Genomic DNA, 16,124 nt, shown 5'->3' on the forward strand with positions numbered 1-16,124 from the left:
TGTGTGTGTGTGTGTGTGTGTGTGTGTGTGTGTGTGTGTGTGTGTGTGTGTGTGTGTGTGTGTGTGTGTGTGTGTGTGTGTGTGTGTGTGTGTGTGTGTGTGTGTGTGTGTGTGTGTGTGTGTGTGTGTGTGTGTGTGTGTGTGTGTGTGTGTGTGTGTGTGTGTGTGTGTGTGTGTGTGTGTGTGTGTGTGTGTGTGTGTGTGTGTGTGTGTGTGTGTGTGTGTGTGTGTGTGTGTGTGTGTGTGTGTGTGTGTGTGTGTGTGTGTGTGTGTGTGTGTGTGTGTGTGTGTGTGTGTGTGTGTGTGTGTGTGTGTGTGTGTGTGTGTGTGTGTGTGCGTGCGTGTGTCAATCAGGTTTGCCAAGGTCAAGCCAAACTGTGGTCAGCTAGCCATTCTGAATAATGCTATAATACTGTTGAAATAACTATTACTAATTAATCAAAAATACACTATAATATCAAATCTATTAGCCATGTGAACATAAATTGTTACTTCATCCTTTCATCAGCTTCTACTTGATGGACATGGCTTGGTGGCACGGTAGTGTAGTGGTTAACACTGTCGCCTCACACACAGCTAGAAGGTTGTGGGTTCGATTCCCGCTTGGGGACCAGGTTGCCGTGTTGCTAGTTACCCAGGTGGGGTATCTCCCGGGCATGTTCTCCCCGTGCTTGCAAGGGTTTCCCCTCCCGATAAGATAAACCCGATGGACAAACATGCACAACAGAGAGCTAACGCTGTCGTGTCCCTGACGAAGACGGACAGGAGCACTTGGATTGGTCCCCGGGCATGGTGCACACTGCAGCCCTTGGGGGGAAGGACGACGGGATGGGAGGTGCAGAGAACATTTCGTCAGCGACTCAGTGCATGTGTGTGACGTGTATGTGTGTGTTCCTGTGGGTCGCCCATTGCATGCGTGTGTAAAGACTTCTTCTTCTACTTCTTCTAAGAGCTCTACAGTATATCTCATGCTGTCTAGTGCTGGAGACCCTCCCCCCTCCCATCAGCCTAGTTCTATATAGATGCTGGTGTAGGGTGGAAGTGTGAAGCTTCCTCCTTCTCATGTCTCATTCCCTCCAATCTGCAATCTCTTGACCTGACCCACCCGGCCACCCCCACTGTTGACATGATTCATTGCATCTTGTGGGTGCGTAGCGTTAATTTCTGTTGTGTACATTGCAGATATCCAGGGATCATTCAGCTCGATACTGTCTTCCTTTGCCATGTTCCAATGGTAGGCTACTTACTTTTCAATGGCAAATGCATCAAGGACAGAAACAGCCCAGCTGAAACAGATTACATTAGAACATGATTGAATTACCAAAATGATCAGTTACAGGGAAAACACAGCAGTCCAATTTCAGATTATACTTGTATAAAGATCGTGGTTGGTTATGGTTAATGTCGGGTTCAGTTCATTTGACCTTGGAGAGACGGTAAGGAGAAGGTTTTAGGTTCAAAGATTTATTACAGAGTGAATAAAACAATATTACAGAGAATACACATCGCAGCTGTGAAGTGGACACAAAATCAGTACTTAGCTCAGGGCTTCGCAGAGACCGTGTGTCTAGGCTGCTCCCTTCATTGCCAATTTATACTCCATGCAACATGTCTAAACAAGGAGACAGCTAAAATAGCGAGGATCTCGGTTTACAGTCTTTGTCACCTGTGGTTCAGTTGTGAAGGACAGACTGTGGGTCGAATTAGTGCATTTCTATATGGCCATGGCCTGCTTTAATACAGTAAACAGCACATTTTGTAATAGTATACATATTTGTAGATGGTTGTCTAATGTCTATACATTCTTACAATGGATAAATGGAACAATAGATTGATTCATATAGCATATATTTGTGAATACTGTAACTAGTTTATTTTAGTAGGCCAAATCCTGCCTCCTCTGTCTGTGCTTCCTACCAACAGCTGCATGGCCTGGTCAGAAATAGCTGTTGGTATTGCCACTGAATAGAGAAGATTACAACACATAAGAATGATAGAAGAATAATTGTATTAAGGGTGACATTAATCTCGTTGGATTAGTCAAATGGTAAATGGCTGCATTTATATAGCAGCTTTTATCCAAAGCGCTTTACAATTGGTTCCTCACATTTTACCCATTCACTCACACACCGATGGCAGAGGCAACCATGCAAGGTGCCAACCTGCTCATTGGGAGCAATTAGGGGTTAAGTGCCCGGGAGGAGCGGGAATCGAACCCGGGAACCGCCGGATTACCAGACGACTGCTCTACCTCCTGAGCTACTGTCGCCCCGAAGTAGGTTTGAAAGGGTGAAGGACATTCTGATTGTGATATTAGAAACTTAAAGTATACACCTTGAAATAGTGTTAATCATGATTGTAGACAGATGATAATGTTATTCAATTGACTGTTTTACCCTCTAATTCTGTACATTTAAGGAACAAAGTAGTCCTCCTCCCTCCCCCTCCATTTACATTTTTACATTTACATTTAGTCATTTAGCTGACGCTTTTATCCAAAGCGACTTACAAGTTCTGTACGACAAGTCATCAGGAAGGGCACAACTCTATCAGCTGAGTAACAATGTTCATAAAGTGTTGAGTGCTACAGTGTAGGTTAGTTTATTAGGACAAGTGCATGACAGTAAGGTTAGTTAGGGTTAGATATTTTATTTTTTATTCAGATAATGGTTGAAGAAGTGCATCTTTAGTCGACGGCGAAAGATTGGACGGGTTTCGGCTGTCCTAACTGGGGTGGGTAGTTCATTCCACCATTGTGGGGCAAGGACTGAGAATAGGCGACTTCTCTTTGATGACCCTCCCGGAGCTTGGATAGGAGTAGGTCTGAGGCGGCCAGAAGATGCAGAGCGTAGGGGTCTTGCGGGTGTGTAGTTAGAGACCATTGACCGGAGGTAGGCGGGAGCGGTTCCCTTTGCCGCACGGTATGCCAGGTCGAGGGCCTTGAAGCGGATTCGTGCAGCAATGGGGAGCCAGTGCAGGTCCCTAAGAAGTGGGGTGACATGGGCCGACTTCGGTAGGTTTGAGATCAGGCGGGCCGCTGCGTTCTGAATGAGTTGAAGAGGCTTAGTGGCAGCCTCCCCCATCCTCCTCCTCCTGCCTCCAGCCCCATACATGAATGTAGCCGTTATAGATCCATTAAAGGATCCAGGATGATCTAGAGGTAGGGAGGCTGACCTGTAACCCAGGGATCCCTGGCACCAACGTGGTGTATCCCAGCTGGTAACTGAAGAGTGGCTGGTATTACAGCTCTGGTGCCCATCATTTCTGTCCAACTACCCTTGAGCAAAGCACTGATTCCCCAAAACTGTTCCAGGGGCGCTAGCTACACTGTGGGTGACCCTGACCTCTCTGATGAAATACATATGTGTGGGTGTCGTGTGTGTGTGTGTGTGTGTAACTAGGAGGGACATGCAAAAAGACATGTTTCAATTGTCTTGTGTAAATTGACAATGAAGTATCTTAATATAGTCACTCTTTTAGATTTTCAGATGACATGTTTTCAATGTTTGACATTGACAGAGGAATTTACCAACACACTTCTCTCTTTCTCTCTCCGTCTCTCTTATCTCACACACACACACACACACACACACACACACACACACACACACACACACACACACACACACACACACACACACACACAGTCTTCACTCCCAGACATATCTTTCTACACACACTCCCCCCCCCCCTCTCTCTCTCTCTCTCTCTATATATATATATCTCTCTCTACACATAGCCTTCAACTTGTATACACATATGCACACACAGCCTTCTCATACTTTTTTCTACTCTCCTGTATAAATACTGTGTTGGCTCACCATTCGTGATATCTCTGCTATGGGGCCATTGCTGTAACTTAGCTCACCATTCGTGAGATCTCTGCTATGGGGCCATTGCTGTAACTTAGCATCTCCATGTTGCAACATGTCATTCTGTCAGTAAACTCTATCCTTATTCAAGGGCTCTATTGTCCGCCTCAGTGAATAATCTGGTCAAATGATTCCACATCAGACATCATCATTTCCTTTTGTGCTCTTGACATGACCTTACAAGACTTGTGTCCTGAAGATGCCTGTTAAACATCTCCAGTGTCCATGTCTCTGTTCTAGTGTTCTTCCTCTCCATCCCTGCCTATGTTGCTCTGATAATGCACAATGTGACTAGACTGTCAGAATTCTGCAGAATTAAGCAGCTGAATGTCAACACTAATGTCAATTATATTCATATCCATTGTGCTTTTTGTTAATTCAGTTCTTCATTTAACTTGACACGGTAAGGAAGGAACAGAAGGGGGTACGTTATAATGCAGCTCGAATACATGAAGATAAGTATATAGTATGGGCTGAATGCCTAATGAGCGGAGGTTTGAATTTTGGACACCAGGGTTCGCTGTTTCTCCAAGTAAAGCTCCGCACTGATGTTCTCACTGCGTCCCACAGATGTCGGGCAGCTCTGGCCTCAGTCCCGCTGCCGCACACGGTTCAACTTCAAACTCAATCCACATAGGTATGCAGCAAACGCTGAACGCTTTACCACTTAAATTTGTCAGATCTGTTTACCAACATTGTAACTTGTGTGAGGAGTTATTCTCACCAAAACCAGTATGTTATTGCACCCTCCTCAATACTATATTGCACCAAAACTACATTCCCAAATGCTGCAATAAATAATACATTATCTTGATCAAAAATGTGCCTTCAGTAGACTGTATTTGCAAAAAATATAAATAAATGAAAGATCATGACACAGCAGTGGAATGATATTCATTATAACACAATGAATGCACAGAGCCGGGGGGGAATACAGACAAATAACACAATAGGCTAGCATGGGTAATGCCAGTGATCTCAACAAATGACCTTGGAGTTAATTCAGATCTTTTCATTGAACTCGTCTCGGAAGGAACAGAGAGGGATACATTATGCATGCAAATGCAATCCATTATTAATGCACTTCACTTGAGTCATGTTACCACCAGACATGGGACCTCAGAAAATAACGTAAAAGCCTGATCTTCCAAGGGAGGTGTACTCTAAATACTGCTAGTATTGTGTGAATTACTATTCACCTTAATGCAGCATGAGCCGTTTTTGTCTTTAAGGTAGAAGATAAAATGCATACTCTTTGGGTCTCAGAATAACCATAGGCTATTACTATAAGGCAATTACGCGTGCTACTTGCTGTTTATGTATGCTATACTCTTCCTTGCACTATTATAAACTTTTATTAGCCCGGCCCCTATATCATCGACAAATTGTATTTCGTTTTTGAAGCGGTCACATTCAAAAACTGTGTTCTGGATTTCAGCCCGAGAGTGTATTGGTTGTTGGCTTTTACTCCGTGCTCCCGGCCCCGCCTCCCCGGTGTCAGGGTGCCCACTGCGTAAAACCACTATCTCTGGTAAAACAGCGAGCACTGTTGACGCACTGTACGTCCTATGAGATGCTCCTCTAAGTTTTCACTTCAGCTCACACTTTGGCTCCGGATCTACTCCCCCCCTGATAAAGATACTTATTCGTCACCACCATATACCTCGCACAAAAGCCTTGCGCCTTATTCAAACCCCATCGCCGTGGAACATTTTACGCCCCAAAGACCTCTCTCTCTCAGCATGAGGAGCAGTTATGGCACGGAGTAGCAAGTCAGTCGCCAGGACCCTGGAGGATTTGACGCTCGACTCGGGTTATGGTGGTGGAGGAGCCGCCGACTCCTTCAGGTCTTCCAGCGCGTCGCTGTGCTGTTCCGACGAGGCGCACGCCACGAACGCGCATGGCGGCGGGGGATCGGGTTGTTGTTGGCATCTAACGGACTCGATGCACAGTCGACACAACAGTCTGGACACTGTCAACACGGTTCTGGTCGGAGAAGACGCCGAGATCCTGGAGTGCTCCGGGCAGTGCGCTAGACTACCCGAGCTAGAGGACGTGCCATGGAGCCTCGGGGAAGTGGAGAGCGCACTGAACAGGGACGAGGAGCTGCGGCTGGGCACGCTGGCGCAGGACGTGGTGGTCCGGCTGTCGGTGCTGGTCAGCCGGGCGCTGGTCCGGGTCGCCAAAGAGGCGCAGCGGCTGAGCTTGCGCTATGCCAAATGCACCAAGTACGAGATCCAAAGTGCCATGAAGATCGTCCTGTCGTGGACCGTGTCGGTGAACTGCGTCACAGCGGCGCTGGGCGCGCTGTCCCTGTACAACATGAGCACGGAGCCGGACAAGTTCAGCCGCGGCAAGTCGGCGCGCTGCGGGCTCGTCTTCAACGTGGGCAAGTTCTTCAGGTGGATGGTCGACAGCCGGGTCGCGGTCAGGATCCACGAGCACGCCGCCATCTACCTGTCCGCGTGCATGGAGGGCCTCTTCCGAGAGGTGTACGCGCGGGCGCTGCGCAGTGCGCTGGTGGAGAAGGATAACGGGGTGCCCAAGTTCACGGTGGAGTCCCTGGAGCAGGCCATCAACGGCGACTCGGAGTTATGGGGGTCCCTGCAACCGTACGACCACCTCGTCTGTGGAAAGAATGCAAGTGGTGAGTTGTACTACTGTGTCACTGTGAATCATCAGCGTTCACAATAGTGTTACAACATTACACGAATTGTTTTGCTATCAACAGGTGTTGTTATTCAACACACCTGTATCACATTCGTGTGTTGAGTTGAAGGGAAACACTTCCATCCTTTTCTAGAGTTTACTGAAGAAGACCTGTCCTCACTTTCCAAGCTCTTCTGAGTCCACTCCCTCACTGTCACATCACATGATCTATTCACATATTAGGGCCTTCGGAACCTTCTGTATAGGTCAGGAAATACACCCCAAACAGCAATGGACTCCTGTGCCAAGACATGCTCTGATAATGATTAAAAGAATCGATAATAAAGTATCCAAAATGTCATTAATGATGCTGTGATGGAAACGACAAAATACCTCAGTTGTAGTCGGTCACCTGACGTAGTGGATCAGGACTGCACCGATAACGGATACCGGGCCGGCAGGCTAGAATCTGGTACTACTGATACTGAGAATTTACCCCAAAACCAAAAGAGCCACATGTCAGAAATCAAAGAGAGAAGACACTTGTTTTTTCTGCATTTTTAGAAAGATTCTTCCATGGAGAAAATGGATTATATACCTCAAGCATTTCTACCCAGTGACCTCCAACTAATGGTTCAATTATACTCCCCAGTGAAGGTAATGGTTTGGATCGGCGGTGAGAGAGTGCTACCGGTGCCGGCGCGGCCTCTCTCCCAGCCCGGCCCATGGGTGACGAGCCCCTGATTCAGAGTTCAATGTTCCCCCTACGAACACTTACACAGGGAGGTCCACCGCAATATCAGACAGGCCACAGACGCTACAAATTCTTTCAAACCTTTATTTATTCCCGAAAAGACAATGGACCTATCTCAAACCCTGCCCTCTTTTCTTGATCCTCCAATCACAACTGTCGCCTACCTCTTTGTTTGTCCGAGGTAAGCGACAGTTGTGATTGGAGGATCAAGAAAAGAGGGCAGGGCTTGAGATAGGTCTATTGAGGTCACCCTCATTTTCAATGTCGTCGAGACTTTACAGACATTTCAATGCACACATGTCTACGATATAACAATAATAAATATGAATAACTATATAGTACTTTTCACACAGGGACCGCAGTCCAGAGTGCACCACAGCAATTAGTATACAAATGAACATAGGCAGAAAATCAGCACACAATTGACAGAATAAAAAACAATGCATAAATTGCAGACATAAGAATAGGTATAAAAGACAATAAAAGTAGTGCAATGTAAACGTGCAGAGTTAAGAATAGGCATAAAATAAGTACAATAGTACAATGTCGCTCGAAAGGCCCCCCCCCAGCCAGTCCCCCAAACACCCCACACATCAATCCCTACCACATCCCCATTCAAGACACACCCCCCTATAAAGCATGCCATGACCGAAGGAGAACACAAACATCCCCAGACTGAGACAGAAACACATTTAGACACACACACACACACACACACACACACACACACACACACACACACACACACACACGGTCCTCTCCTCTGCTTGACTCTGCGGTCAGGACCCAGGAGCATGCGGCAACAGAAATAACACACCAGAGATACGCCTTGACTTCCACAGGCTGACTCATCAAAACAGACATTCATCGTGGGCCTCTACTGCAACACCTTTTGATAAATAATTATCCGCCTCTATACTATATATTCCACTGCTCAGTCCACGTATTTGTCTCTGCAAGAGGCTACATTTAGCACCACCTGACCCTGGTGAGTATTGGGGTCAAAAACGACGTTCTTTTGCAGGGCAAATGTAATATGCTGTGATTTCTATATACAGTGGTACGCTACAGCAGTGTGTGATCGAGGTTATGCACGGGGTCTCCCCACCTCTTAGACTCAGCGACCCACCAGAGTGTAACCAACTCTCTATTCTCTCTATTGCCCTATTTCACCTTTGCATCGCAACATAACCGCTGCGTTGCACCATTGCGTCGAAAGGGGGGGGGGTGTGGACACAAAGAAAAAGGTCTGGAAATCGACTATGTTTCCTTGACAACATGCTGGTCCCGTGTCGGCTCCCGGAGTTGTTGTTATCCGCATCAGTCAGCGACTAAACCTTCATGATATAGAGACCTTGGGGTAAACGTCAAAACAGACACGCTGGTAGCTATAGTGAAGCCTCTGGGTTTAAGCTAGGGATGCACCGATCCGACTTTTTCAGTCCCGATACCGATACCTGGGTTTGGGTATTGGCCAATACCGATCCGATACCCATTGTCCAATTTAAAATTTAATCCACGTTTTTTTTTATATTAAAATATATTTTGTTTTTAAGAATTGTAAAGGATCACAAGTGTGTTTTTTTTTAATTTGTTGTAAACAAAGATAGAAAATAAACTTCATTCATTCAATTAATAAACTGTAGGATGCCTCACTGTCACTGTGTGGAAGAGACTGGGATCACATCAGGCTTGACTTAAAACATTACTTTCCTAACTTAGTGAAACTAAATGTAACAAATTAACACATAGATATAAATGTAGTGAATGGTTATTTCTTATTTAATTTATTATAAAAAATAAAAAATAAAATCCGATATATATTTTTTTTTACCGATACCCGATCCAGCTATTTTACTGATATCGGCGGCCGATACCGATACCAATATCGGATCGGTGCATCACTAGTTTAAGCCATCAAACTCTGTCGTCTCCCCCCTATGCGATGGTAATGTAGCCCCTTCGACATCAGATCCCCCCCTCCCCCAAGTCTGACAGCTGACATTTTCACCCAATCACCATTTTAAATTGACCCCAGCCTTTTCGATTTCACGGCGCAGCCCAGTGTTTACATTGTGATGTAATCGGATGGTGGGGGGGGGGGGGTCACAGTGATACTGACAGAGGACCCGCTTCCTAATGACACCAGCACTCCCTCCTACTCAACCTGCACCACACTACTGGTAAACAGACCACTCTTCCACTGTCCATAATCCAGAGTCCTAACGCCATTGGCCAATACAGAGGACCAATCCCGTCCATTAGTTTGACTGATGATGACTTCATGTAGACGTACTAGACCATTGGTTTGGGGGCATTGGATAAAAAATTATCCAAACATAATCTGTTTCTCTCCATTAGGGAGATCGGACACGCTCCTATGTGTCAGAAACTCAGAAAATCACATCTCTCTCTCTGCGTTGATTTCCATGTTCCGCCACGTCATGCGTGGCTCTCTCTGTAGCGGATTTCAGTATTTCTGCAGAAATTCTGCGATACAGAAATCCCTGGTGTCGGCCCGGTATCTGATACCAGCGCTGTCCCTAGTGGGCACACTGACGTCACTGACACTGAGCACTGTTTGAGAAGCAATGGGAAATGACCCTACTGGGTCTGCAGAGCAGTTGATTTACAGTCAGTGGTACTATCTATAGCTCTGGGTTAGAGATACGGAGAGAGAGAGAGAGAGAGAGAGAGAGAGAGAGAGAGAGAGAGAGAGGAATCCTCCTCCATACCCCCCTCTGGGCGATATTCTATTATTCCTCCTCGATACGGTCGCTTTGTGGTTGCATGCCTTGCTGGAGCAGGGACCTAATACCCACAGGCTGTGTGTGTGTGTGTGTGTGTGTGTGTGTGTGTGTGTGTGTGTGTGTGTGTGTGTGTGTGTGTGTGTGTGTGCGTGCGTGCGTGTTTGTGTCTAAATGTATATGAAAAACCTAGTCCCAACCCGCTTCCTATAAAGATCCCCCGCAGAGATAAGCCTACTCCAAGACAATAGGGGAGGGAACTTGTTCCACTGACTCCAGTGCACGGTGAAATACCGTAGCGTAGCGCAACGCGGAACAGTGTTCCTATAAGCAAATTACCGTTTTCTCAACAGGTTTCGCTCTTTCCAAACACGGAAGTCAACGTTGGGACTAACTATCGTCCGAGCATTTCTCGTTCTATTAGTATACTATTTAGACTTTGCCGCCGCTGCTCGCCAGGCTGCGTGAATACTTTACCCAAGGCAGTTGTCCTTCCGCGTTCGGTTTGCGCGCCCTGATTGGCCTCTCAGCACCCAATCGCGTTACTCCTAACGCTCGCTCCTAACTTTCAGAACTTCTCTCAGTTCCACAAGTCCATCACATCAGCTACCTACCTGCATCAATATACTACTAACTATCAACTAACTCGCTATCGTCGTGCATCAATATACTAACTAACTAGCACATCAATGCACTAACTACTACTGCCGTGCATCAATATACTGCTACCGCCGTTTATGTCTAATAAACTAGACTAAATATAGCCTATAGAACAGATTTTTACAGCCTAACGTTAATATAGAGATGAAAACAATACGTTATTTATATTGATGTGATGTCGATTGATATGAATAGCTCGTTACGTTAATATAGAGAGATGAAAACACTACGTTATTTATATTGATGTGATGCCGATTGATATGAATAGCGCGTTACGTTAATATCTGAGATGAAAACACTACGTTATTTATATTGATGTGATGCCGATTGATATGAAGAGATGAAAACACTACGTTATTTATATTGATGTGATGCCGATTGATATGAAGTGATGAAGACACTACGTTATTTATATTGATGTGATGCCGATTGATATGAAGAGATGAAAACACTACGTTATTTATATTGATGTGATGCCGATTGATGTGAATAGCGCGTTACGTTAATATCTGAGATGAAAACACTACGTTATTTATATTGATGTGATGCCGATTGATATGAAGAGATGAAAACATTACGTTATTTATGAACGTATATTGATGTGATGCCGATTGATATGAATAGCGCGTTACGTTAATATAGAGAGATGAAAACACTACGTTATTTATATTGATGTGATGCCGATTGATATGAAAACAATACGCGGAAATGGGCGAGGACTTGGGCTGTGGAACAGAAAGCTAGGCGCAACACGATTGGGTGCTGAGAGGCCAATCAGGGCGTGCAAACCGAACCCGGAAGGACAACTGCCTTGGGTAAAGTATTCACGCCGCCAGGCTATACGGTTTCATAAACAAGCCCTTTTAATGTAAGTGGCAGCGTGACTCTTCCTTTGATGGATGCTGTTAAAGTGCTTGCTGTGTGGCTCCCAGTCCAACAGGTTTATGTAATGAAGGCCCTCAGGGGGCCTATGTGTTATCATGCGTTATGCAGAGTGATGAGAATAAATCTGAGAGAGAGACAGAGAGAGAGAGAGAGCGAGAGAGAGAGACCCTGCAACCCTATTGATGTAGCGTTGAAGGGAGCTAGTATCCACGAGAGAGAGATACTTTTACAAGACAGTTTTTCTATGCCAGGGGTCGCAGGGTCAAGAGAGAGAGGGCTGGTTACGGGAACCGGCATGAAGCTTAATAGGCTATAAAAAAACGCATTTATCTTTTTATTCAAGTTGATTTTTAGTAAGTGAATGCTGCTTTATAATTTGGTATTTGTTTGCCCTCTCCGTTTGTGTGGAGGCACTTTATCACACACGGGCACGAGGCTGAGCCGACACCGTTTTCACAGAGCTGTCTCTAACTCTAATATATCCTCTATATTATCCCGTGCTACAGCGTGAGGGACAATATTTCACTTCTCAAGATGAGTTCTTTCAAAATAAATTGCATACTCACTCACTCCTCCTCTCTGCTGTATTCAGTCAACGTTTCGATCAGTCAGGCACCGGCGTCGAGACGTGAAGATCGTAAAAAGTGGCGATGTGGGTTCTTTTTAACACCACCGAACAATTGTGATTGATGATTGGATTGGTTTGTGACGTCATCCATTACAATGAATGAAAAGAAAAAACATGTTGAATAAAAACATTACTTTTAACATCATATTTTAGTGAAAAGGCTAAAAAGAATTAAAAAAAGAATAACATAATATATCGGAAGAGTGCCTGATGTATTATGACAGAGTGCCTCAGAATGCGTAACGGTCACCATGTTGACGGATCAGGCCCGGGAACCGGTGACCTCATTTGTTATCTTCGTGTCAAATCAAACGGGTGATCCATCCGAGTGCAGATTGACCTTTTCCACCGCCTTCAACATACCCAGTGGTGGAAGAAGTACACATTTCCTTTACTTTAGTAAAAGTAGAGAAGTATTTGCTATTGAATGAACTATCTAAAGTAAAAGTATGCATTCTACAGGGTGTTTGTGTATCCCAGTGCTTGGGAGCATTCAATCCTCAAAACCATTGACCTCTAAAGCTTATGTTAAAGTGGAATGTGGTCCAGTTATGCTGCTCTGATTACATCCTCTTGACGTTGACAGGCTTCAAATGTGAAAGTATATAATCTTCATACATTCTTGCCATGTTTTCTATGCAAAATCTTTTTCTTCTAAATAACTAGTAGGCTAACTGATGGGTTCAGATACATGTAGTGGAGTAACAGTATAAAGTTCCCTAAAATTAAAATACTGACGTATTGTAGTAAGTAGCTAAATGTTTTACCTAAGTACAGTACTTGAGTAAAACCTAAGTAAAAATACTTAGTTACTTTCCACCACTGGACTGGACATACCTTCACATCGTTTCTGTCCGTTCACCCTCTTGTGTTTTTCCACGTTATGATTGGTGGCGACCCAGCTCCCAGAGAAGACCCGACATATGCATAATCTTCATTGTATCTCTATGTTCTTCTTCATGTGTGTTCACCCATACTACGGTTATTGCACTACCACCCCTGCAGGACTTATACAATAGGAGGTGCAAATCCAGAGCCTGCAGAATAATGAAGGACCCTCACCACCCCAACAATAGACTGTTCAAGCTGCTGCGGTCAGGCAAGCGCCTCCGCATACATGCAGCAAGAACAGAGAGACTCAGGCTCAGCTTCTTCCCCCAGGCCATCAGAACACTGAACACTGATCTCTCCACACACAAGCACACACACACACTATTTTTGTATAGTATAGTTAGGATAGCATAGTGCCATAGAGTATAACTGTATATTGTATAGTAGTGTACATAGGACTCATTGCCTTTTGTATTTTTATCTTAGTATTTTTATCATGTCTATTTTATTTCTATTCTATTCTATTATTATTATTTGTATTTTTTTGCACAATCGGAGCGGGCATGGCCACCTTCATTTCACTATATGTCTTGTGTATGTATGTGATGAATAAACCTCTCGAATCTTGAATCTTGAATAAACCACGTCTCACCAACTCATTGCGGTGATTACACCTCCAGTTTCTTTACATTCTAACCATGAAGCGAGAGCTCCTCGGGTCATTTGGAGATGAGCCACAGAATGGAGCCAATCCTCTCTGTATTCTGGTGTTATTGTCAGTGTTGGGCAAGTTACTCAGGAAGTGTGATTAGTTACTTATTAGTTATTACTGATTATTATTGAATTAGTAATCAAAATTACTTTACTGATGACTTTGTATCAAAGTAATTAGTTACATTACTAGTTACATTACTTGTTACTTTCGAATCCCCCCCCCCCTGAAAAAGTAATGTAAAAACTGTATAGCTTCTGTTGTTAGCTGTCCAGATGTCAGCTATATACCTCCCTGAGTGTGGCCTTCAAACTAGCTTCCATTACTGCATATTCTCTGTCGAGGTAGCCAGCCAACGTCTTTCTCTGTTGGCAGCTTTGACATTGTTCTTTCTGAATAGGTAACATCTCCTCGTCGATATACCCAGCGACGAGCTTCTTCAGACCTTCTTACTCACTTGTGGTGTTTGCCCTGACCTTAGATCCAGTTTCTGTTGTTATGTTTGCATCCATCACTGGCACTGGTAGAGGCTTCCCTGTCGGCATCGGGTTCTTTATGCATCAAGTTTCACATTGTCGCCCACTAGCAGGGCCCTGGGTTGACAAAGCAAATGCACCCTGGATTGAAATGCAAATGTGCACAATTAAATGTGGATAAATTATGTGCGATAGAAAGTTTAGAAACGCTTGAAAAGGCACAGTTTGTTCATTGTGACCCACCGGTGTGTGTGGGTGTGTTCGCTCTGACTGTCAGGCGTGGGTGTGTTTACCTCGATACGTGTCCACAGCTGGATGCGTGAGATATGTGTGTGTATGTGTGTGTGCGTATGTATGTGTGTATGTGTGTGTGTGACGAGCCAGAAGAACAACGTTTCTATGGAGTAACGTTAACCACTAAACGTTTATTAGGTTGAAATCAGATAAATCAGATACAAATAACGGTTCAGAATTGCGCCAACAACGAGTCGCTTACTTCGCATCTACGTCATAGACTTTTGATACAGACGGACATGCACGTTGTGGCTGGCTAGCTTGTGCTACACGGTCATGACTCATGGACCCAAACCTTCGAGACAACCTGGATGTACCAAACAGGTTTTTCTCAAGAAATATGCTGAGTGGAGAGAGCTGCTCCAGTGCAGACAGAGTGGAGGTTATGTAATGTTAATTATTACTATTGATACTGACGATTACGCTAACGTTGTGGCTAGCTGTTAAGAGTTTAATGGCTTTGCATCAGACAGGTAAGAGTTGTATAATAAGCTAATATAATGACGCTCACTTACCAAGAGGCTGACAGAATAACTGCCAACAATCTAACTGGTACTGTATCTGAGCCACGCCCGCAAACAACCTAACTGGTACTGTATTTCTCAACCCAGCCTGCCACTACTGCAAACAACCTAACTGGCTGTGGAAAATGCTGATAAGTATTAACATAGTGGCTAATACTCGCACCACTTTATTCTAATATCCTAAAAGCATTCGATAAAATATGTGTTTTTTTTATGCATTCGTTAATTTGATGTTCCCTCTGGTAGCAATCAGCAGGGATGCAAACAAACAAACAAGCTCTCTCATTTCCCGCCTGTTTCAAGAATGAATATGTTATATGTAGCACCTCGGAATACATATCTATCATCCAATAATGCAATGTCCTCACACCCACTGCATGTTAGATGTGCCAGCACAGCTAGCATATGGCAGCCCTCCTACACACACACACACACACACACACACACACACACACACACACACACACACACACACACACACACACACACACACACACACACACACACTTACACACACACCTACACACACACACACACACACACACACGCAGAGAGACATTCGACTCTCACATATGAGTCTCTCTCCATCACTCAGGTGGGTGTTGGGTTCCCCTCTCCGCCTGTGGTATCCTGTCAGAACAGGAAGCCTGGCTGGATGGTGGAATGCTACCTACCGCTCCCCCGCCGGCCCCCAAGAGCAACAGTGATGTCTTTGATTTCCCCCTTGTGGAACGACATGTCACAGAAAACGTACGGGGCAACACGAAACTCTGTGCTCGGGGACATGCTGCGCCCCCCCTGAAGGAGTAATCACACCTCCAGTATGATCGCTGTTGGCTGCTGCCGCTGCCGCCTTTCAAGTCTGGGCAGATGTTGGAGATAGGGTGGTATAGCTGGGAGGAAGCCTTCAGGGCCTAACCTCGTGTGTGTTTGTGTGTGTGTGTGTGTGTGCGTGCGTGCATGCGTGTGTGCGCGCGTGCATACGTACTGAGAGGCTGTGTTAATGATGGCTGTTGACCCCATCGCCCTACGTCTCGTTCAGTCAAATCTCCATTGAAGATATTCCTGAGATACAGACAGGCTTTTGTTGAG

General features: G+C 45.0%; 1 protein-coding gene across 2 annotated transcripts in view; it reads left to right on the forward strand.

The window, feature by feature from the left end:
- Positions 1-4,961: 4,961 nt before the first annotated feature.
- Positions 4,962-16,124, forward strand: part of btbd11b (BTB (POZ) domain containing 11b) — a 233,383-nt gene continuing 222,220 nt past the window's right edge. For both annotated transcript variants that reach the window (XM_084335035.1, XM_084335036.1), the window contains exon 1: positions 4,962-6,519. In XM_084335035.1, the coding sequence (XP_084191161.1) occupies positions 5,628-6,519 (892 nt within the window). In that variant the 5' untranslated portion in view covers positions 4,962-5,627. The remainder of the gene's footprint in view (positions 6,520-16,124) is intronic.

Source organism: Notolepis coatsorum, assembly GCF_963971535.1.
Source record: "Notolepis coatsorum genome assembly, chromosome: 18".
In the NCBI taxonomy this organism is placed as follows: Eukaryota; Metazoa; Chordata; class Actinopteri; order Aulopiformes; family Paralepididae; genus Notolepis; species Notolepis coatsorum.